This window comes from Oncorhynchus tshawytscha, linkage group LG14, assembly GCF_018296145.1.
Source record: "Oncorhynchus tshawytscha isolate Ot180627B linkage group LG14, Otsh_v2.0, whole genome shotgun sequence".
NCBI classification, from domain to species: Eukaryota; Metazoa; Chordata; class Actinopteri; order Salmoniformes; family Salmonidae; genus Oncorhynchus; species Oncorhynchus tshawytscha.
Window position 1 is genome coordinate 53752360 of NC_056442.1, and position 25169 is coordinate 53777528.

At 45.2% G+C, this 25169-nt stretch overlaps 1 protein-coding gene across 1 annotated transcript in view; it reads right to left on the reverse strand.

The window, feature by feature from the left end:
* kcnab1a (potassium voltage-gated channel subfamily A regulatory beta subunit 1a) overlaps nucleotides 1-25169 on the reverse strand; it is a 147006-nt gene that overhangs the window by 15425 nt on the left and 106412 nt on the right. Inside the window, 5 exon segments of the mRNA XM_042297677.1 lie at nucleotides 663-757; nucleotides 1094-1214; nucleotides 3423-3508; nucleotides 22198-22284; nucleotides 23149-23192. Of these exon segments, the coding sequence (XP_042153611.1) occupies nucleotides 663-757; nucleotides 1094-1214; nucleotides 3423-3508; nucleotides 22198-22284; nucleotides 23149-23192 (433 nt within the window).

A 25169-nucleotide genomic window follows, 5' to 3' on the forward strand; every position in this document is an offset into this window, starting at 1 on the left:
ACAGAGAGACAGAGACAGAGAGACAGAGAGACAGAGAGACAGAGAAAAGAGGGAGAGCGTCAGGAAATGAGTGGAGAAGGGGGAAGAGAGACAGAGAGACAGAGAGACAGAGAGAAGAGGGAGCGTCAGGAAAATGAGTGGAGAGGGAGAGAGAGAGACAGAGAGACAGAGACAGAGAGACAGAGAGACAGAGACAGAGAAGAAGAGAGAGAAAGAGGAGAAAGAGACAGAGAGACAGAGAGACAGAGAGACAGAGAGACAGAGAGACAGAGAGACAGAGAGACAGAGAGACAGAGAGACAGAGAGAAAGAGGGAGAGCGTCAGGAAATGAGTGGAGAGAGAGACAGAGAGACAGAGAGACAGAGAGACAGAGAGAGAGAGAGAGAGAGACAGAGAGAGAGAGAGGTGGAAGTGGATCAGGCAGGTCTCTCAAGGCGGTATTCAGCATCCGTCCAGGTACTCCAGGATGTTGAGAGATGACAATGGGTATAGCGGATGGGCGAAACCGCGAGCTCCAGCTAGGACCTCGTTTTTAAACTTTAACCCTTACCTTAACCATCTGGAGTTAATACCTAAACTTAACCTGAATTTTTATTTTATTTTTTAGAAATGTCAGATTCTGCAGTGAGACTGAGAGGTTGTTGAGTGGATACAGGGCCTACCTTCATGGATGCCCTGGAGGTTTCTGGGATGCCGTTCTGGTACTTCCCTGTGATGATGCCACAGGCCAATGGAGACCACGTCATTGCCCCGACACCTGTCACCATGGAGACCAGAGGGAATGTGGGAACAGAGAGGAGGAGGGAGGAGTGGAGTGAGTGACAGATAACTGTGAGATCTATTATCACTGTCAATCAGACGGACACCAAACAGACGCTCTGAGGATATCATGAAACCCGGGTCTGAACCCCAGCAGATGTTAGGGAGTGGAGTGCTCAGGAGGACGTTATCATATCATTTTATTACAATCATATAAGGATTGATTATGTATGTATCCACTGTTTAGAACCCTGTAGCAGATGGGAGGATGGTTATGTGAACCTTCAGCATATGTGAGAGAAGTGGCGGGCCAGCCTGGATGATTGACACATGCCTATCTTGTGGTAGAGTTCTGGAAGCTGGACCTCCACCTTCTCCCTCTGGAAGAGATGGTACTCAGACTGCTCACACACCGGAGGGATCAGGTTAAACTGTCTGGCCACAGAGTACGCCTCCTATAGATAGATAGATAGATAGATAGATAGATGATAGATAGATAGATAGATAGATAGATAGATAGATAGATAGATAGATAGAAGATAGATAGATAGATAGATAGATAGATAGATAGATAGATAGATAGATAGATAGATAGATAGATAGATAGATAGATAGATAGATAGATAGATAGATAGATAGATAGATAGATAGATAGATAGATAGATAGATAGATAGATAGATAGATAGATAGATAGATAGATAGATAGATAGATAGATAGATAGAGATAGAGAGAGAGAGAGACAGAGACAGAGACAGAGACAGAGACAGAGAGACACAGAGAGACACACACAGAGAGAGAGAGAGAGAGAGAGAGAGATGAGGAGAGGGATCCTAATCAGAATTCATGAATTATACTGTATTCAGCTCATTTAGCTTAGTCTATATTTCACACACCAATTCACTTGCACTCGCATATCTATGTTTCCACATGTGCGTTTGCAAAGAGAAATGCCATAGAAAATACATGTACAGCGCTCATTGCTTTCTTAAACATTAGCACAACCACTTTTATCTGCTACAGGCTGTGGTGGGGTGGGGCTGGTTTTGCCTCTCGGCTCTGTTCCCCATGTCTGTGTCTACCACTGCATTATAGATGCAGTCTAAATGACAGTGCTTCCATCTGAGCTGCTACGCTACAACATTCACCCTAATCACAATCAACACAACATCATGTGCAGCGCTTAAACACACTTACAGAGAACGAGAGGTTGTTGACTACAGAAAATCCTGGGGATGCTTTAGCAATCAGTCATTATCAGGCTTTTTTTTTCCAGGAAATGTAGTTAGCCACCACCTCTCCTATTCTCCCCTTCTCCTCCAAATCAGCCATGGCATAAAAGGTCCAGACAGACAGCCTGTTTCCCCAGTTTCCCTGTTACTCAGCACACAAACAAGAGGCTCCAAGGCTCTCTGAGAAGCTCTCTCAGGCTCTCTACGAGGCTCTCTCAGAGCTCTCTCCAAGGCTCTCTACAAAGGCTCTCTCCAAGGCTCTCTCAAGGCTCTCTACGAGGCTCTCTCAAGGCTCTCTCAAGGCTCTCTACGAGGAGGCTCTCTCCAAGGCTCTCTACGAGGCTCTCTCAAGGCTCTCTACGAGGCTCTCTCCAAGGCTCTCTCAAGGCTCTCTACGAGGCTCTCTCCAAGGCTCTCTACAAGGCTCTCTCAAGGCTCTCTACGAGGCTCTCTCCAAGGCTCTCTACGAGGCTCTCTCCCAAGGCTCTCTAGAGGCTCTCTCCAAGGCTCTCTACGAGGCTCTCCAAGGCTCTCAAGGCTCTCTCCAAGGCTCTCTCCAAGGAAAGCTCTCTCAAGGCTCTCTATAGGAGGCTCTCTCAAGGCTCTCTCCAAGGCTCTCTACAAGGCTCTCTACGAGGCTCTCTCAAGAGCTCTCTCCAAGGCTCTCTCAAGGCTCTCTCCAAGGCTCTCTCCAAAGGCTCTCTCCAAGGCTCTCTGAGGCTCTCTCCAAGGCTCTCTGAGGCTCTCTCAAGGCTCTCCAAGGCTCTCTATGAGGCTCTCTACGAGGCTCTCTCCAAGGCTCTCTGAGGCTCTCTCAAGGCTCTCCCCAAGGCTCTCTCAAGGCTCTCTCAAGGCTCTCTCAAGGCTCTCTCAAGGCTCTCTCTGAAAGGCTCTCTCAAGGCTCTCTCCAAGGCTCTCTCAAGGCTCTCTCCAAGGCTCTACGAGGCTCTCTCTGAAGAGCTCTCTCTGAGATTCTGAGGCTCTCTCGGAGAGCTGTCTTGGAGGCTCTCTCCGAGGCTCTCTCTGAAGGCTCTCTCTGAAGAGCTCTCTCTGAGATTCTGAGGCTCTCTCGGAGGCTGTCTTGGAGGCTCGCTCCGAGTTCTCTCTGAGGTTCTGAGACTCTCTCGGAGGTACAGTTCCATTTAAAATGATTTGTTCAGTAATTTAATCATAATTTTTCTAACAGGCTCTCTCTGATGCTCTCGCCGAGGCTCGCATGAGGCTCTCTCTGAGCTCTCTGAGGCTCTGAGGCTCTCTCGGAGGCTTTCTCAGAGGCCACAGATTATTGACTGCCTTTGAGGGCTCACAGACTTGCTGTATGAGCCTGATCTGTAATGAGTTTTAAAAGTGAAGATAGTGTGAGTACTGTAGAGGTTATGTCACATGGGCTATGGGTCAGGGGTTAGGGTTAAAGGTCATAGGGTTAACTCACCATGATCTCCATGGCTGTCCATCGAGATGTCCCCCAGTACATGGACATCCCCTGGTTGATCACATACGTCATGGCTCTCACAATCTCTGAGGAGATAAGGACATCAATCAATCTACACCATTCCTGTGGCAGTCCTCATGAGAGACAGTTTCATCATAGCTCTTGATGGTTTTTGTGACTGCACTTGAAGAAACTTTCAAAGTTCTTGAAATGTTCCGTATTGACTGACCTTCATGTCAGTAATGATGGACTGTTGTTTCTCTTTGCTTATTTGAGCTGTTCTTGCCATAATATGGACTTGGTCTTTTACCAAATAGAGCTATCTTCTGTATACCACCCCTACCTGGTCACAACACAACTGATTGGCTCAAATGCATTAAAACCTCTTAAGTCGACCCTCTACTTTTTCGAACATTCTGTTAAAAATCGCTCAACATTTCGGCGTCCTGCTACTCATGCCAGGAATATAGTATATGCATATGATTAGTATGTGTGGATAGAAAACACTCTCACGTTTCTAAAACTGGTTAAATCACCGCTGTGACTATAACAGAGCGTCTGTTTCATCGAAAAGCGCAAGAAAAACTGATCACTGAAAACTGAAAAAAATATCCATGCTCCACTTGCATGTATTGTTCAAGGGGCACGAAATTAAATAGGGCCGAGATTGCAAGTCCTACAGCTTCCACACGATGTCACCACTCTTGTCAATTGCCTTCTCGTTGTTTCTTGGTCAAACGAGGAAGAGAGACCACTTTCCATCCGGTCTCCGACAGGAAGTTTTGGAAGAGAGATTTGGAAGATGATTTGAAAGCGTGGAGCTATTGAATACACATCGCCCGTGATCAATTTGATAGATTATTAACGTTTACTAATACCTAAAGTTGGATTACAAAAGTATTTCGAAGTGTTTTTGTGAAAGTTTATCGTCGACTTTTTTAATTTAAAAAAATGACGTGGCGTTTTTGAAACAGTCTTTTTTTCTGAATCACACAGTTTCCATAGATGGATATTTTGGGTATATATGGACCGATTTAATCGAAAAAAGACCCAATAGTGATGTTTATGGGACATATAGGAGTGCCAACAAAGAAGCTCGCCCAAGGTAATGAAAGTTTTATATTTTATTTTTGCTATTTGTGTAGTGCCGGCTACGCTAATTCTTTGTTTACGTCGCCTTCAGGTATTTCGGGGTGTTGCATGCTATCAGATAATAGCTTCTCATGCTTCTCATGCTTTCGAGAAAAGCATTTTAATAATCTGACTTGTTGGCTAGATTCACAACGAGTGTAGCTTTAATTCAGTGCCCTACATGTGTGTTTTGATGAGCGTTTGAGTTTTAACGAGTGCTATTAGCATTTGGCGTAGCGCATTTGCATTTCCAGATGCCTAGATGGGACGTCTGCGTCTCAGGTCAAATAACGCAAGAGGTTTTAAGAAGGAAAGAAATTCCATAATTGAAATGCATTCCAGGTGACTACCTCATGAAGCAGTTGACAAGAATGCCAAGAGTGTGCAAAGGGTGGCTAGTTTGAAGAATCTCAAAAATAAAATATATTTTGATTTGTTTAACACTTTTTGGTTACTACATGATTCCATGTGTGTTATTTCATAGTTCTGATGTCTTCACTATTATTCTACAATGTAGAAAATAGTCAAAATAAAGAAAAACCCTTGAATGAGTAGGTGTTCTAAAACTTTTGACGGTGGAGTGTTTATATACGGTATATGAGAGTAGGGTGGAGCTGTAGGAGGATGGGCTCATTGTAATGGCTGGAATGGAATAAATGGAATGGAGTCAAACATGTGGTTGTCATATGTTTGATGTGTTTGGCTGCGTTCCATTTATTCCCTTCCAGCCATTACAATGAGGGGATCCTGGAGGAGAGGGTGAGCTCCTACAGCTCCACCTCTGGATATACCGTATATATACACTACTTACAATGAGCCCATCCTCCTACAGCTCCACCTACTCTGATATACCGTATATACACTACTTACAATGAGCCCATCCTCCTACAGCTCCACCTACTCTGATATACCGTATAGGGTATACAGGGTACTTACAATGAGCCCCACAGCTCCACCTACTCTGATATGAGCCCATCCTCCTACAGCTCCAGGGGATGGAGGAGGGTGAGGGGGATGAAGGAGACTGAGGGGGATGGACAATGAGCCATCCTGTGACAGCTCAACCCTGCTCTGAGAGGTGTCCCGTGCTCAGATACACCAGCAGAACAGCCCACCTCAGCTCCCTACAAAGTCTCCACCTACAGCAGAACAGCCCATATACACTCCCTACAAAAGCCCATACTCACAGCAGAACAGCCCACTCAGCTCCCTACAAAAGTCTTATGCCACAGCAATACAGCCCATATAAATACAAAATATACCATCAGAACAGTCTTTCCTGCCTGGGTTGTACTACTGGACAGAACAGCCCACCTATCCCTGAGCCACCTACCACAGCAGAACCCCACTCTCAGCTCCCTGACAAAATTCCCCTTCACATTTCTCACAGAGCTAATGACCAGGGACAGGCTAAAGTCTCCACACGTGCAGCAAACCAGTCCAGTCCCAGACTAATGATCATAGCTCCAACACTAGCATCAGGGGACAACACTATGAAGGCCAAGCCAGTTATTGTTCTCACCTCCTGAGCAGGTACCTATCAGGACCCTGGGAGGGAATGATGAGGAAAGTACAGATCCAGAGAGGAGACATAAGAGACAGATTGTACTTTATGGACTCAAATGGGAAAGATAAGTGTCTAAAGAGAGAGTCAAAACAGAGAGCGCCCTAGACCTTCCGTCTTGAGGAAACTACTCCCAACCAGTGGCTCATAATTCAAGGTACACAAACGAGCTGAACCAACAGCAGGAAAGTCAACCTCCCAGCACATGAAGTGATTGAAAAATAATCGTCTTCCTCATTAAAACAGAAGGATTATCTTACCCAGCTGGAGGTAAGGAGGTCCACACAGCTGGAACAGCAGGTGATGCATCAGTCAGCACAGACCAGACAACAGTCCAGCACAACAAAATTCCCTTAACTAGACCTGGATAGCTGGAGGTGGAGAGAGACATATCTGCACTCTGGACTGTGAGAAACCTGTCCAACAAAGACAGAAGCTGAAGAGCAACAGAAAAGCACAAGAGTCTACGGATCACTGATGGTGAAGGGTGAGGGATGGAGAGAGGGTGAGGGGGATGGAAACCTGGAGGGTGACGGATGGAGGAGAGGGTGAGGGGGATGGACCAAAATACAGTGGAGGAAAGAGGGTGAGGGGATGGAAAAGAGGTGAATGGGATTGGAGAGGGTGAGGGGGATGGAGGAGGGTGAGGGGATGGCAGGGACAGGGTGAAGTGGATGGAGGAAAAATGGAGGGGGATGGGGTAGAGGGGTTCTTCAATGGAGGATTAAAGGGGGGGGGACTGGAGGACAGGATCAAACTGCCAGGCCAAATGGAGGCCTGAGGGGATGGATGGTAGGATCAGACTGAATGGTAATGATGGGGGGGGATTCAGAAGGGTGAGGGATGGAGGGAAAGGGTGAGGGGGATGGAGGAGAGGGTGAGGGGATGGAGGAGAAAAATACCAACTGGATGGAGGAGAGGGTGGGGGATGGAGGAGAGGGTAAGGAGGGAGGAAGAGGGTGAGGTGGATGGAGGAGAGGGTGAAGGGGGATGGAGGGGAGAGGGTGGGGGGATGGAGGCCAGGTGTGGGGATGGAGGAGAGGGTGCCAGGTGGATGGAGGAGAGGGTGCCAGGTGCGGATGGAGGGAGAGGGTGAGGGGGATGGAGTGCCAGGGTGAATGATGAGTGCCAGGGTGAGGGGATGGAGGAGAGGGTGAGGGGGATGAGGGAGCCAGGGGTGAGGGGATGGAGGAAGGTCCCAGGTGTGGAGGGGTGAGGGTGGAGGGAGGAGGGTGAGTGCCAGGGGTGAAGGAATGATGAGTGGGATGGAGGGTGAGGTAGAGGATGGTGTGTGACAAGACAACCCCGCCAGAGAGGGAAGGAGCAGGGAGCAGACAGCCCCACCTCAAATTATAAAAATCTCCACAGACAGCCAGAACAGCTTAAATAGGCTTCTTAAACTCTTTGAACATCATCCTTAGCCTCAACTCCCTGCAAAAAAAGTTTGGATCAAGGACAGCCCACCTCAGCTCCACAAAAGTGGGAGTCAAATTTGAACTCCCAATAGCTATCGTGGGATATGCGCAACCTTGGGAAAACCTCAGCTCCCTGCATTACCATTAACAGCAGACAGCACATTTTCTCAGCTGAAAAATCTACTGAGCAAATGTCAAATTGCCACCCCTCAAATTGCAAAAGTCCCACAGACAGCAGAACAGTCCACCCCCAGACCCTAATCTGATCGTAAACAAACAAACTAAAATGAAGGCAGTCTTCTCATGCTTTGTTGATTTCAATTGATTCTGGCACCCCCTGAGGGTCTGCTATACCCCTCTGATAAAAAGTGATGTTGGGGGAGAAACAAGACACAGATTATAAAATCCATGGACTCAAATGGGAAAGATGTGCGGTTAAATGTGTCAAAACACCCACGCTTCCCTAGACCTTCCGTGAGCTGTGGATGCAGCTTAAGCCCACCCAGCTACATCATATACACACAGGCACAAGCGACCTGAGAACAGTCTGCAGGACTCAGGCCTCACCACAGCATCTGGGGAAGTGGTTGAAAAGTTCTGGTCTTCTTTCCCCAGCCAAGGAGGTTATCTACACCCTGCTACCTAGAGACTTCACAGCGGGTACAGATTCTGCATCATAACCAAATGTTAACCTGACAGTAAATCTCTGTAAGACCGAAAAAAATTAGTTGACAAATGGTCCAGATGCCAGGACCAAAAACCTAAATTCCATTCAGAAACCTGTCAACCAAGAGCATACAAAAACGAAACATAGTCTACGCCTTCACTTGTGAATCCTAAAATCAGAGACCACAGGTAAGCCTGGAGTCTCATAAAACTTTATGGTGAACGATCTGAGAGACAAGGAAAGAGGGGCCTTCATGCCATCAAAAAAGCTCAAAATTGATATACCATAGACTCAAAAATACTTGAATTGTCATAGAGCACATTGGCCTTTATCTATCCAAAATGGAGAGGTCTGGGGGTCCGTCACCAACCAAGAATCAACTAAAATGGAACAAACAAAATTTAGACCTGCATGCAGCCAAAAAGGCCTCAGTGTACAAGTATAAACAATTAACAAAAAAACAGAGCAAACTAGAATGCTATTTGGCCCTAAACAGAGAGTACACAGTGGCAGAACACCTGACCACTGTGACTGACCCAAAGCTTTGAATATTTTGAATAATGTAAACTGTATCTGTCTATACACCCGTATTGATGCATGGGCCGGTTGGGGTTTTACCTTCTAAAACGGTATTTGAATGCTTGGTTTGTTACATGTGATACGCCGTGTGTAATGCCCATTTTTATAGTTTACTCCGCTACTTGAGTCATCTCTCTCCACTCTCTTTCTCTCTATGCCACTTTCCACACAGACCTACCCCTGCCCCCTGTCACTCAAGGAGCAAATGTGTTGGTTCTTGACCACGAGACACATTTTTCAGTCTGCACGGTCAATGCAGCGCATGCAACCATGTTGATGACTATGATACTGTTTCCACTTTGCTTCTTAATAAAAATCCAGAAGCGATCTATAATTATTAGTTTGTGTTTATTACACCTGCAACAGCTAGTTTGTCTTTTCTTAGCAAGTTGTGCTTCAGTCGTGTTAGCCGCTAAATGTTATTGCTAGTTAGCTGGCTACTAGTGGCTAGCTAGCTAATACATGTACTGGTCAGAGAAAATGTAGCTAGCTATACTATACAGCCTGATACCAGTGATAGTGTAGGCCTATATCAGTATGTTGTTTGTGCAACAGTATCTTCTAAATAAAAGAGAAATAGGTGAAGCATGAATATGTTAGCGACATGAAGTAGCTAAAAGAAAACATTTAATGTATGCAAAGATTATAGGGACCATTAGGAAACACTGACCAACACGTTGGTTCCTCCCCTGTCACAAAAACTCCTCCCTGGAATTTTTATTTGTTTTCATGTCAAGCAACACTGTGCTCAAAGTGCATAATGGGTGTATAATCTTCTGACTAAAGAATTAGAAATATAATTATTTTCCATTATTCCAATAGTTCAGTGTTTTGATCTAAATCGTAAGTCAAATCGCAATTGCAACATTTGGTTAAAAATAAGGCCTAGATTTTTTGCCCATATGGTGCAGCCCTTGATGATAATGCAGAAAACTATTTTTGGATTTTTAACAGTATTTAAACAGTATAAAACAATCAGAATGGAGAGAGACCCATTGAAATTACTTAGAAGGTACAGGACTCATTAAGCTTAGAAAGCAAGTTTAGAACTCTCTCTCTCACTCTAGCTGTTTGTTTCTCTCTCTCTCTCCCTCTATCTCTCTATTGTTGTCTCTCTCTCTTTCTAGCTGTTTGTTTCTCTCTCTCTCTCCCTCTATCTCTCTCTCTATTGTTGTCTCTCTCTCACTCTAGCTGTTTGTTTCTCTCTCTCTCTCTCCCTCTATCTCTCTCTCTATTGTTGTCTCTCTCTCTTTCTAGCTGTTTGTTTCTCTCTCTCTCCCTCTATCTCTCTCTCTATTGTTGTCTCTCTCTCTTTCAAGCTGTTTGTTTCTCTCTCTCTCTTTCTCTCTCGCTCCCTCTCTCTCCCTCTCTCTTCCTCTCCCTCTCTCTCCCTCTCTCTTCCTCTCTCTATCGTTCTCTCCCTCTCTCTCCCTCTCTCTTCTTCTCTCTATCGTTCTCTCCCTCTCTCTTCCTCTCTCTATCGTTCTCTCCCTCTCTCCCTCTCTCTTCCTCTCTCTATCGTTCTCTCTCTCTCTCTCCCTCTCTCTTCCTCTCTCTATCATTCTCTCCCTCTCTCTCCCTCTCTCTTCCTCTATCTATCGTTCTACTACAACTACCATCTTTATTACTACTACTACTACCACCATTACATCAGAAGTACAACTACCATCTTCATTACTACTACTACTACCACCATTACATCAGAACTAAATCAAATCAAATCAAATCAAATTTTATTTGTCACATACACATGGTAAGCAGATGTTAATGCGAGTGTAGCGAAATGCTTGTGCTTCTAGTTCCGACAATGCAGTAATAACGAGCAAGTAATCTAACTAACAATTCAAAAAAAAACTACTGTCATACACAGTGTAAGGGGATAAAGAATATGTACATAAGGATATATGAATGAGTGATGGTACAGAGCAGCATAGGCAAGATACAGTAGATGATATCGAGTACAGTATATACATATGAGATAAGTATGTAAACCAAGTGGCATAGTTAAAGTGGCTAGTGATACATGTATTACATAAGGATGCAGTCGATGATATAGAGTACAGTATCAACGTATGCATATGAGATGAACAATGTAGGGTAAGTAACATTATATAAGGTAGCATTGTTTAAAGTGGCTAGTGATATATTTACATCATTTCCCATCAATTCCCATGATTAAAGTGGCTGGAGTAGAGTCAGTGTCATTGACAGTGTGTTGGCAGTAGCCACTTAATGTTAGTGGTGGCTGTTTAACAGTCTGATGGCCTTGAGATAGAAGCTGTTTTTCAGTCTCTCGGTCCCAGCTTTGATGCACCTGTACTGACCTCGCCTTCTGGATGGCAGCGGGGTGAACAGGCAGTGGCTCGGGTGGTTGATGTCCTTGATGATCTTTATGGCCTTCCTGTAGCATCGGGTGGTGTAGGTGTCCTGGAGGGCAGGTAGTTTGCCCCCGGTGATGCGTTGTGCAGACCTCACTACCCTCTGGAGAGCCTTACGGTTGAGGGCGGTGCAGTTGCCATACCAGGCGGTGATACAGCCCGCCAGGATGCTCTCGATTGTGCATCTGTAGAAGTTTGTGAGTGCTTTTGGTGACAAGCCAAATTTCTTCAGCCTCCTGAGGTTGAAGAGGCGCTGCTGCGCCTTCCTCACGATGCTGTCTGTGTGAGTGGACCAATTCAGTTTGTCTGTGATGTGTATGCCGAGGAACTTAAAACTTGCTACCCTCTCCACTACTGTTCCATCGATGTGGAACTACAACTACCATCTTCATTACTACTACTACTACCACCATTACATCAGTACTACAACTACCATCTTCATTACTACTACTACTACCACCATTACATTAATACTACTCAAATCAAATTAAATCACATTTATTGGTCACATACACGTGATTAGCAGATGTTATTGCGGGTGTAGAGAAATGCTTGTGCTTCTAGCTCCGACAGTGCAGTAACATGGGGCAGCTGGTAGCCTAGTGGTGACAACATTGGGCCAGTAACCGAAAGGTTGCTAGATCAAATCCCTGAGCTGACAAGGTAAAAAAAAAATGAAATTCTGCCCCTGAACAAGGCAGTTAACCTACTGTTCCTAGACTGTCATTATAAGTAAGAATTTGCCTAGTTAAATAAATAAAACTACACAACCCAATACACACAAATCTAAGTAGGAATGAATGAATACTATATATATGGACAAGTGATGTCAGGGTGATATGGATGAAGATACAGTAGAATAGTATAGAAAAAACAGTATATACATATGAGATGAGTAATGCAAGATATGTAAACATTATTAAAGTGACAAGTGTTCCATTCCTAGTCTAAGCCTATAGGCAGCAGCTGCTAATGTGCTAGTGATGGCTGTTTTACAGTCTAATGGCCTTGAGATAGAAGCTGTTTTTCGGTCCCCAGCTTTGATGCACCTGTACTGACCTCGCCTTCTGGATGATAGCGGGGTGAACAGGCAGTGGCTCGGGTGGTTGATGTCCTTCACAATCGTTTTGGCCTTCCTGTGACATCGGGTGCTGTAGGTGTCCTGGAGGGCAGGTAGTTTGCCCCCGGTAATGCATTGGACAGACCGCACCACCCTCTGGAGAGCCATGAGGTTGCGGGCAGTGCAGTTGCTGTACCAGGCAGTGATGCAGCCCAACAGGATGCTTTCAATTGTCCATCTTCAAAACTTTGTGAGGGTTTTAGGTGACAAGACAAATTTCTATAGCCTCCTGAGGTTGAAGAGGCTCTGTTGCACCTTCTTCACCACACTGTCTGTGTGGGTGGTCCATTTCAGTTTGTCAGTGATGTGTTTGCCAAGGACCTTAAAGCTTTCCACCTTCTCCACTTTGGTCCCGTCGATGTAGATAGGGGGGTGCACCCTCTGCTGTTTCCTGAAGTCCACGATCAACTCCTTTGTTTTGTTGATGTTGACATTGAGGTTATTTTCCAGGCACCACACTCCCACCTCCTCCCTGTTAGGCTGTCCCGTCATTGTTGGTAATCAAGACTACTAATGTCTGAAAACTTGATGATTGAGTTGGAGTCATGCTTGGCCATGCAGTCATGGGTGAACATGGAGTACAGGAGGGGGCTGAGCATGCACCCTTGTGGGGCCACAGTGTTGAGGATCAGCGGAGTGGAGGTGATATTTCCTACCTTCCCCACCTGGGGGGCGGCCCGTCAGGAAGTCCAAGACCCAGTTGCACAGAGTGAGGTTCAGACCCAGGGCCCTGAGCTTAATGATGAGCTTGGAGGGTACTATGGTGTTGAAGGCTGAACTATAGTCAATAAACAACATTCTTACATAGGTATTCCTCTTGTCCAGATGGGTTTGGACAGTGTGCAGAGTGATGGTGATTTCATCGTCTGTGGATCTATTGGGACAGTACGTAATTGAAGTGGGTCTAGGGTGGCAGGTAAGGTAGAGGTGATATGATCCTTGACTAGTCTCTCAAAGCACTTGATTGTCACATTCTGACCTTAGTTATTTTGTTATGTCTTTGTTTTAGTATGGTCAGAGCGTGAGTTGGGTGGGTTGTCTATGTTCGTTTTTCTATGTTGTGTTTTGTGCTTGGCCTGGTATGGTTCTGAATCAGAGGCAGGTGTCGCTAGTTGTCTCTGATTGAGAATCATACTTAGGTAGCCTTTTCCCACCTGTGTTTGGTGGGTGATTGTTTCCTGTTTTGTGGTTTGTGTCACCATTCAGGACTGTTTCGGTTTTCGTTTCCATTCACTTTGTTATTTTAGTATTGAGTCGTTATTAAAGTATCATGGACACTTACCACGCTGCGTATTGGTCCGATCCTTGCTACTCCTCCTCCTCCTCAGAGGAGGAAGAGGAGGAAAGCCGTTACATTGATGATGACAGAAGTGAGCGCTACGGGGCGATAGTCATTAAGTTCAGTTACCTTTGCCTTCTTGGGTACAGGAACAATGATGGCCATCTTGAAGAATGTGGGGACAACAGACTGGAATAGGGAAAGATTTAATATACCCGTAAACACACCAGCCAGCTGGTCTGAGCATGTTCTGAGGACGCGGCTGGAGATGCCGTCTGGGCCGGCAGCCTTGCGAGGGTTAACACGTTTAAATATTTTTCTCATGTTGGCCACGGAAGATTGCCAACAGTCCATGTTAGCGGGCCGTGTCGGTGGTACTGTGTTATCCTCAAACAAAACGAAGAATGTGTTTAGCCCGTCCGGAAGCAAGACGTCGGTCTCGGAGACGTGACTGGTTTTCCTTTTGTAGTCTGTGATTGTCTGTAGTCCCTGCCACATACGTCTCGTGTCTGAGCCATTGAATTGCAACTCCACTTTATCTCTATACTGACATTTAGCTTGTCTGATTGCCTTGCAGAGTGAATAACTACTGTTTATATTCTGCCATATTCCCAGTCTCATTGTCATTGTTACATGCGGTGGTTGGCACATTCAGTTTCGTGCGAATGCTACCATCTAGCCACGGTTTCTGATTAGGGGAGGTTTTTATTGTCACAGTTGGTACAACATCTCCTATACACTTCCTTACTACCACCACCACCATCATTAAACTGCTATCATTACCATCACCCTACTAGCCATACCACTACTGTTTGGAATAATAATCACAGTAATAATAATAATAATAACAATAATAACAATAATAGGTAAGTTACTGCTTACTATGCAGATGAACAGTGTCCCTCAGGCTATGGCAGGCAAATACATATTTGGCTGCAAGAGGAGCTGTTGCTCCTTCGACCATGAGTATGATTTTTTCCTCTGGGTTTAATAAGTTAACATTTTGAATAAATGTGGTATTTTCTGTGAATAATGAATCTCTTGGTGAGGAATATTTCTCACAGTAGAGGAGAAAGTGGATCTCTGTTTCTTCCTCGCCTGTCGTGCAGTGACCACATACACACTCCTCTTTGGGAAGCAATGCTTATTTTATATCTGGCGGTTTCTATTGGTGGTCACTCAGCCTGTACTTGGTACGGATCTGTCTCTGTCAGCCCGTACTTGGTACAGATCTGTCTCTGTTTCTGTCTCTGTCAGTCTGTACTTGGTACGGATCTGTCTCTGTCTCTGTCAGTCTGTACTTGGTACGGATCTGTCTCTGTCTCTGTCAGTCTGTACTTGGTATGGATCTGTCTCTGTCAGCCTGTACTTGGTACGGATCTGTCTCTGTCAGCCCGTACTTGGTACAGATCTGTCTCTGTTTCTGTCTCTGTCAGTCTGTACTTGGTACGGATCTGTCTCTGTCTCTGTCAGTCTGTACTTGGTACGGATCTGTCTCTTTCTCTGTCTCTGTCAGACTGTACTTGGTATGGATCTGTCTCTGTCTCTGTCTCTGTCAGACTGTACTTGGTACAGATCTGTCTCTGTCTCTGTCTCTGTCAGTCTGTACTTGGTACAGATCTGTCTCTGTCTCTGTCAGCCTGTACTTGGTACAGATCTGTCTCTGTCTCTGTCAGACTGTACTTGGTATGGATCTGTCTCTGTCTCTGTCAGACTGTACTTGGTACAGATCTGTCTCTGTCTCTGTCAGACTGTACTTGGTATGGATCTGTCTCTGTCTCTGTCAGACTGTACTTGGTACAGATCTGTCTCTGTCTCTGTCAGCCTGTACTTGGTACGGATCTGTCTCTGTCTCTGTCAGACTGTACTTGGTACAGATCTGTCTCTGTCTCTGTCAGCCTGTACTTGGTACTGATCTGTCTCTGTCAGTCTGTACTTGATAAAGATCTGTCTCTGCTTCGTATCTCTGACAAAGCAGAGATAATCAGCCAATTCATATTCTCTGTTTAGGTCCAGATAGCAATTTAGTCGGCTTTGGGATTTTGTTTTGTTCTTCCTATGTTGTAAATGTGAGTCTTTTGATTGGTTCATGATTCTGTTTATTTGAATTATTTCTTTTGAATCAGTGCTGGTGTCAGCTTGGTTGGTGAGGTCCAACAACAGCTGACTGAGAGGGCTCGTTTCTGGGCTCAGGTCTTGGGGTTGAAGTGCTTTGAATTGGAGACTTGAATTTGGACTTGAATTTAGGTGTAGCCAAAATGTAATGATCTGTTTTGTATTTTCATTACCACTAGAAAGCGGCACAGTACTGCCCTAGATGCATTTGTTGGTGTATTTCTTTGGACTTCAAATTTTCAGACAGAAATTTCCATGTAGAGCTTCAATTGGATGTTTGTCCCACATTTTAAAGTCCCTTGTATTGAGTGGCCCCCCCAAACCTCACTTCCGTAAAGAGCTATTGGTAGGATTACGCTGTCAAATATTTTGGTCCAAATTCTAATTGGGGCTGCATAATGATCCAATTTTTTTTGAAGAATATTCCTTCATGCCAAATAGAATCTAATGCTTTTTTATAGTCAATAAAACAAGAGGTGGACATGTTTATTAATTAGTGTTTGTAAGGCCAGATCAGTAGGGAGAAAGACAATTTTTTTACAACCTTTTTTTACAACCTCCCTCTCGCTGTCTCTCTCTCTCTCTCTCTCTCGCTCTCACTCTCTCTCTCTCTCTCTCGCTCTCTCACTCTCTCTCTCTCTCTCTCTCTCTCTCTCTCTCTCTCGCTCTCTCTCTCGCTCTCACTCTCTCTCTCTCTCTCTCGTTCTCTCTCTCGCTCTCACTCTCTCTCTCTCTCTCGCTCTCTCGCTCTCTCTCGCTCTTTCTCGCTCTCTCTCTCTCTCTCTAGGAGGAGGAGGAAGGTGGAGGAGTGAAGGGGAGAGAGGGGAGGAGGGAGGTGGAGGAGTGAAGGGGAGAGAGGGAAGGAGGAGGAGAGGAGGGAGGTGGAGGAGTGAAGGGACGAGAGAGGGAAGGAGTTGGAGGAGTGAAGGGGAGAGAGGGAAGGAGGAGGAGAATAGGGAGGTGGAGGAGTGAAAGGGAGAGAGGGAAGGAGAAAGAGAGGAGGGAGGTGGAGGAGTGAAGGGGAGAGAGGGAAGGAGGAGGAGAATAGGGAGGTGGAGGAGTGAAGGGGAGAGAGGGAAGGAGGAGGAGAGGAGGTAGGTGGAGGAGTGAAGGGGAGAGAGGGAAGGAGGAGGAGAATAGGGAGGTGGAGGAGTGAAGGGGAGAGAGGGAAGGAGGAGGAGAGGAGGGAGGTGGAGGAGTGAAGGGGAGAGAGGGAAGGAGGAGGAGAATAGGGAGGTGGAGGAGTGCAAGGGGGAGAGGGAAGGAGAAAGAGAGGAGGGAGGTGGAGGAGTGAAGGGAATAGAGGGAAGGAGGAGGAGAGGAGGATAGGATAGAGGTATAGGACAAGGAGAGAGAAAGAGGCTTCCAGATGGGTAGATAGGCTCACATCAACACCATTATCCCAGAAACCCTAAACCAACTCCAATTTGCATACCACCCTAACAGATCCACAGATGATGCAATATATATTGCACTCCACACTGCCCATTCCCACCTGGACAAAAGGAACACCTATGAATAGAGAATGCTATTCATTGACTACAGCTCAGCGTTCAACACCATAGTAACGTCAAAGCTCATCACTAAGCTAAGGACCCTGGGACTGAACACCTCCCTCTGCAACTGGATCCTGGACTTCCTGACGGGCTGGCCCCAGGTGTTAAGGGTAGGTAAAAACACATCCGCCACGCTGATCCTCATCCTCAACACAGGGGCCCCTCAGGGGTGCGTGCTCAGTCCCCTCCTGTACTCCCTGTTCACTCATGACTGCACGGCCAGGCACGACTCCAACAACATCATTAAGTTAGCTGATGACACAACAATGGAAGGCCTGATCACCGACAATGATAATACAGCCTGTCAGAGACCTGACCATCTGGTGCAAGGACAACAACCTCTCCCTCACGTGATCAAGACTAAGGAGATGATTGTGGACTACAGGAAAAGGAGGACCGAGTACGCCCCCATTCTCATCAGCGGGGCTGTAGTGGAGCAGGTTGAGAGCTTCAAGTTCCTCGGTGTCCACATCAACAACCAACTAGAATTGTCCAAACACACCAAGACAGTCGTGAAGAGGGTACGACAAAGCCTATTCCCCCTCAGGAGACTGAAAATATTTTAGACCCTCAAAAGGTTCTACAGCTGCACCATCGAGAGCATCCTGACTGGTTGCATCACTGCCTGGTACGGCAATTGCTCGGCCTCTGACCGCAAGGCACTACAGAGTGTAGTGCGTACGGCCCAGTACATCACTGGGGCTCAGCTGCCTGCCATTCAGGACCTTTACACCAGGCGGTGTCAGAGGAAGGCCCTAAAAATTGCCAAAGACCCCAGCCACCCCAGTCATAGACTTTTCTCTCTGCTACCGCATGGCAAGCGTTACCGGAGTACCAAGTCTAGGACAAAAAGGCTTCTCAACAGCTTTTACCCCCAAGCCATAAGACTCCTGAACAGGTAATCAAATGGTACCCAGACTATTTGCATGGTGTGCCCCCCCCCGACCCCTCTTTTACGCTGCTGCTACTCTCTGTTTATCATATATACATATATACATAGTCACTATAACTATACATTCCTGTACATACTACCACAATTGGCCCGACCAACCAGTGCTCCCGCACATTGGCTAACCGGGCTATCTGCATTGTGTCCCACCACCCACCAACCCCTCTTTTACACTACTGCTACTCTCTGTTCATCATATATGCATAGTCACTTTAACCATATCTACATGTACATACAACCTCAATCAGCCTGACTAACTGGTGTCTGTATATAGCCTCTCTACTGTATATAGCCTCTCTACTGTATATAGCCTCCCTACTGTATATAGCCTCACTACTGTATATAGCCTCACTACTGTATATAGCCTCACTACTGTATATAGCCTCTCTACTGTATATAGCCTCACTACTGTATATAGCCTCCCTACTGTATATAGCCTCTCTACTGTATATAGCCTCACTACTCTATATAGCCTCTCTACTGTATATAGCCTCACTACTGTATATAGCCTCCTACTGTATATAGCCTCTCTACTGTATATAGCCTCCCTACTCTATATAGCCTCCCTACTGTATATAGCCTCTCTACTGTATATAGCCTCCCTACTGTATATAGCCTCACTACTGTATATAGCCTCTCTACTGTATATAGCCTCTCTACTGTATGTAGCCTCCCTACTGTATATAGCCTCTCTACTGTATATAGCCTCTACTGTATATAACTTCACTACTGTATATAGCCTCTCTACTGTATATAGCCTCACTACTGTATATAGCCTGTCTACTGAATATAGCCCATCTACTGTATATAGCCCCTCTACTGTATATAGCCTCTCTACTGTATATAGCCTCCCTACTGTATATAGCCTCTCTACTGTATATAGCCTCTACTGTATATAGCCTCCCTACTGTATATAGCCTCTCTACTGTATATAGCCTCTACTGTATATAGCCTCTCTACTGTATATAGCCTCTACTGTATATAGCCTCTCTACTGTATATAGCCTCTACTGTATATAGCCTCCCTACTGTATATAGCCTCTCTACTGTATATAGCCTCTCTACTGTATATAGCCTCCCTACTGTATATAGCCTCTCTACTGTATATAGCCTCCCTACTGTATATAGCCTCCCTACTCTATATAGCCTCCCTACTGTATATAGCCTCCCTACTGTATATAGCCTCACTACTGTATATAGCCTCCCTACTGTATATAGCCTCGCTACTTTTATAACCTCTCTACTGTATATAGCCTCTCTACTCTATATAGCCTCCCTACTGTATATAGCCTCTCTACTGTATATAGCCTCCCTACTGTATATAGCCTCCCTACTGTATATAGCCTCCCTACTGTATATAGCCTCTCTACTGTATATAGCCTCGCTACTTTTATAACCTCTCTACTGTATATAGCCTCGCTACTTTTATAACCTCTCTACTGTATATAGCCTCTCTACTGTATATAGCCTCTCTACTGTATATAGTCTCTCTACTGTATATAGCCTCACTACTGTATATAGCCTCTCTACTGTATATAGCCTCGCTACTTTTATAACCTCTCTACTGTATATAGCCTCTCTACTGTATATAGCCTCCCTACTGTATATAGCCTCGCTACTGTATATAGCCTCGCTACTTTTATAACCTCTCTACTGTATATAGCCTCTCTACTGTATATAGCCTCCCTACTGTATATAGCCTCGCTACTTTTATAACCTCTCTACTGTATATAGCCTCTCTACTGTATATAGCCTTTCTACTGTATATAGCCTCACTACTGTATATAGCCTCTCTACTGTATATAGCCCCCCTACTGTATATAGTCTCTCTACTGTATATAGCCTCTCTACTGTATATAGTCTCTCTACTGTATATAGCCTCTCTACTGTATATAGCCTCTCTACTATATATAACCTCTCTACTGTATATGGTCTTTCTACTGTATATAGTCTCTCTACTGTATATAGCCTCTACTGTATATAGCCTCACTACTGTATATAGCCTCACTAATGTATATAGCCTCTCTACTGTATATAGCCTCTCTACTGTATATAGTCTCTCTACTGTATATAGCCTCTCTACTGTATATAGCCTCTCTACTATATATAACCTCTCTACTGTATATGGTCTTTCTACTGTATATAGTCTCTCTACTGTATATAGCCTCTACTGTATATAGCCTCACTACTGTATATAGCCTCACTAATGTATATAGCCTCTCTACTGTATATAGACTCTCTACTGTATATAGCCTCTCTACTCTATATAGCCTCACTACTGTATATAGCCTCTCTACTGTATATAGCCTCTCTACTGTATGTAGCCTCTACTGTATATAGCCTCTACTGTATATAGCCTCTCTACTGTATATAGCCTCTACTGTATATAGTCTCTCTACTGTATATAGCCTCTCTACTCTATATAGCCTCACTACTGTATATAGCCTCTCTACTGTATATAGCCTCTCTACTGTATGTAGCCTCTCTACTGTATATAGCCTCTCTACTCTATATAGCCTCACTACTGTATATAGCCTCTCTACTGTATATAGCCTCTCTACTGTATGTAGCCTCTACTGTATATAGCCTCTACTGTATATAGCCTCTCTACTGTATATAGCCTCTACTCTATATAGTCTCTCTACTGTATATAGCTCTCTCTACTGTATATAGCCTCACTACTGTATATAGCCTCTCTACTGTATATAGCCTCTCTACTGTATGTAGCCTCTCTACTGTATATAGCCTCTCTACTCTATATAGCCTCACTACTGTATATAGCCTCTCTACTGTATATAGCCTCTCTACTGTATGTAGCCTCTACTGTATATAGCCTCTACTGTATATAGCCTCTCTACTGTATATAGCCTCTACTCTATATAGTCTCTCTACTGTATATAGCCTCTCTACTCTATATAGCCTCACTACTGTATATAGCCTATCTACTGTCTATAGCCTGGCTACTGTATATAGCCTCTCTACTCTATATAGCCTCTCTACTCTATATAGCCTCTCTACTCTATATAGCCTCTCTACTGTATATAGCCTCTCTACTCTACTGTATATAGCCTCTCTACTGTATATAGCCTCTCTAATGTATATAGCCTCTCTACTGTATATAGCCTCACTACTGTATATAGCCTCTCTACTGTATATAGCCTCTCTACTGTATATAGCCTCTCTAATGTATGTAGCCTCTCTACTGTATATAGCCTCTCTACTCTATATAGCCTCATTACTGTATATAGCCTCTCTACTGTATATAGCCTCTCTACTGTATATAGCCTCTCTACTGTATATAGCCTCTCTACTGTATATAGCCTCTCTACTATATATAGCCTGTCTTTTTACTGTTGTTTTATTTCTTTACTTACCTATTGTTCACCTAATACCTTTTTTGCACTATTGGTTAGAGCCTGTAAGGAAGGAATACACCTTTTGCAGTCGGCACACGTGTCAAATAAACTTTGATTTGATTTGATGTGTCTGTCTGTCTAAATCATGATTCTGCTCTTTTTGTCTGTCTGTCTGTCTGTCTGTCTGTCTGTCTGTCTGTCTGTCTGTCTGTCTGTCTGTCTGTCTGTCTGTCTGTCTGTCTGTCTGTCTGTCTGTCTGTCTGTCTGTCGGTCGGTCGGTCTCGGTCGGTCTGTCTGTCTAAATCCTGATTCTGCTCTGCTCTGCTCTCTGTCTGTCTGTCTAAATCCTGATTCTGCTCTTTTTGTCTGTCTGTCTGTCTGTCTGTCTGTCTGTCTGTCTGTCTGTCTGTCTGTCTGTCTGTCTGTCTGTCTGTCTAAATCCTGATTCTGCTCTGTTTGTTAGCCTGGCAAAGAAAATCCCCTGCTTGCATTAACTGCCTAAATGTTGCTGGACCCCAGGAAGAGTAGTTTATGCCTTGGCAGTAGCTGATGGGGATCCTTAAAAAATACAGACACAAACCAATCAGATTTGGAATATGAGACTAATCACCCTGACTTAACATTGGTTGCTCGGTCCCCAATGGTGAATGTTGATAGACTGACTCACCCTCCATGGGCGTGTTGGTGTCGGGGCGGTTTGCGAAGACCACGTCTACGTATTCCAGCTGCAACCTCTGGAGAGAGCCCTTCAGACCTGGAGAGAGAGAGGAGGGGAGAGGAGGGGAGAGGAGAGGAGGAGGGGAGAGAGACGAGGGGAGGGGAGAGGAGGAGGGGAGAGGAGAAAGGGAGAGGAGGAGGGGATGGGAGGAAGGGAGAGGAGGGGAGGGGCGGAAGGGAGAGGAGGGGGAGAGAGAGGAGGGAAGAGGAGGAAGGGAGAGGAGGGGAGAGAGAGGAGGGGGAGAGGAGGAAGGGAGAGGAGGAGGGGAGGGGAGGAGGGGAGAGGAGGAGTGGAGGAAGGGAGAGGGAGGGGAGGGGGAGAGAGAGGAGGGGAGAGGAGGAAGGGAGAGGAGGGGGAGAGAGAGGAGGGGAGGGAGGAGGAGGAGAGGGGGAGGAGGAGGGGAGAGAGGAGGAGGGGAGGGGAGAGGAGTGGAGAGAGAGGAGGAGGAGGGGAGAGGAGGAGGGGAGGGGAGAGGAGGAAGGGAGGAGGGGGGGAGAGGAGGGGAGGAGGAGGAGGAGGGGGGAGGGGAGGAGGAGAGGAGGGAGGGAGGAGGAGGGGGGGGAGGAGAGGAGGGGAGGAAGGGAGAGGGGAGGGGAGAGAGACGAGGGGAGGGGAGAGAGAGGAGAGGAGGAGGGGAGAGGAGGAGGGGAGAGAGGAGATATCAATCAATACAGTTGATATGGGTGAGACAGGGTGAGACAGGGTGAGACAGGGTTAGACGGGGTGAGACAGGGTTAGACGGGGTGAGACAGGGTTAGACGGGGTGAAGTAATGTGTGTGTGTGTGTATGTGTGTGTGTATGAGTGTGTATGTGTGTGCGTGCATGTATGTGTGTGTGTGTGTGTGTGTGTGTGTGTGTGTGTGTGTGTGTGTGTGTGTGTGCGTGCTGTGTGGCCTTACCTTCAATAATGTGTTTCCTTGAAAGGCCTCTTTCAGTCTCTGCCCTGTGGACACAGACAGGTCAGAAGGTCAACAAGTTCAACTCTGTTTCTCTGCTCACTGCTGACACTCAACCTACACGGCCTTCCTGCTGTGACCTTCTCAGTGATTGGCCACTCTGTGTGTTTGTGTGTGTGTTTTATGTACAGTAACTATCTGTGAGTTAGTGTTTAGAGTCTGCGTTCCGTCAACTCCTTTCCTTCTGCTGAAGGATGGATGAATACATAGTGATGAAGGAATACATAGTGATGAAGGATGGAGGAATACATAGTGATGAAGGAATACATAGTGATGAAGGATGGAGGAATACATAGTGATGAAGGAATACATAGTGATGAAGGATGGAGGAATACATAGTGATGAAGGAATACATAGTGATGAAGGATGGAGGAATACATAGTGATGAAGGAATACATAGTGATGAAGGATGGAGGAATACATAGTGATGAAGGAATACATAGTGATGAAGGATGGATGAATACATAGTGATGAAGGATGGATGAATGCATAGTGATGAATGATGGATGAATGCATAGTGATGAAGGAATACATAGTGATGAATGATGGATGAATACATAGTGATGAAGGAATACATAGTGATGAAGGATGGATGAATACATAGTGATGAAGGATGGATGAATGCATAGTGATGAAGGAATACATAGTGATGAATGATGGATGAATACATAGTGATGAAGGATGGATGAATGCATAGTGATGAAGGAGTACATAGTGATTAAGGATGGATGAATACATAGTGATGAAGGAATACATGGTGATGAAGGAATACATGGTGATGAAGGATGGATGAATACATAGTGATGAAGGACAGAGGAATACATAGTGATGAAGGACGGAGGAATACATAGTGATGAAGGACGGATGAATACATAGTGATGAAGGATGGATGAATACATAGTGATGAAGGATGGAGGAATACATAGTGATGAAGGAATACATAGTGATGAAGGAATACATAGTGATGAATGATGGATGAATACATAGTGATGAAGGACAGAGGAATACACGGTGATGAAGGACGGAGGAATACATAGTGATAAAGGACGGATGAATACATAGTGATGAAGGATGGATGAATACATAGTGATGAATGATGGATGAATACATAGTGATGAAGGACAGAGGAATACACGGTGATGAAGGACGGAGGAATACATAGTGATAAAGGACGGATGAATACATAGTGATGAAGGATGGATGAATACATAGTGATGAAGGATGGAGGAATACATAGTGATGAAGGACGGAGGAATACATAGTGATGAAGGATGGAGGAATACATAGTGATGAAGGACGGAGGAATACATAGTGATGAAGGATGGAGGAATACATAGTGATGAAGGATGGATGAATACATAGTGATGAATGATGGATGAATACATAGTGATGAAGGACGGAGGAATACATAGTGATGAAGGATGGATGAATACATAGTGATGAAGGACAGAGGAATACATAGTGATGAACGAATACATAGTGATGAACGAATACATAGTGATGAAGGACAGAGGAATACATAGTGATGAGGGATGGATGAATACATAGTGATGAAGGATGGATGAATACATAGTGATGAAGGAATATATAGTGATGAATGATGGATGAACACATAGTGATGGATGAATACATAGTGATGAATGATGGACGAATACATAGTGATGAAGGACAGAGGAATACATAGTGATTAAGGATGGATGAATACATAGTGATGAAGGATGATTGAGGGAACGTTGACGGAGAGAAGAAATAACCTACGCCTTGACCTTCATCACTACTCTCAGCTGGATGACTGCCACTGAATGTACCATGTATCTATACTGCATGTACCTAAAACATCTGCAAAGTGTGTGTGTGTGTGTGTGTGTGTGTGTGTGTGTGTGTGTGTGTGTGTGTGTGTGTGTGTGTGTGTGTGTAGGTGTGGGTGTGGGTGGGGTATCAGACAATGTCCCCCAGTCAGCAGA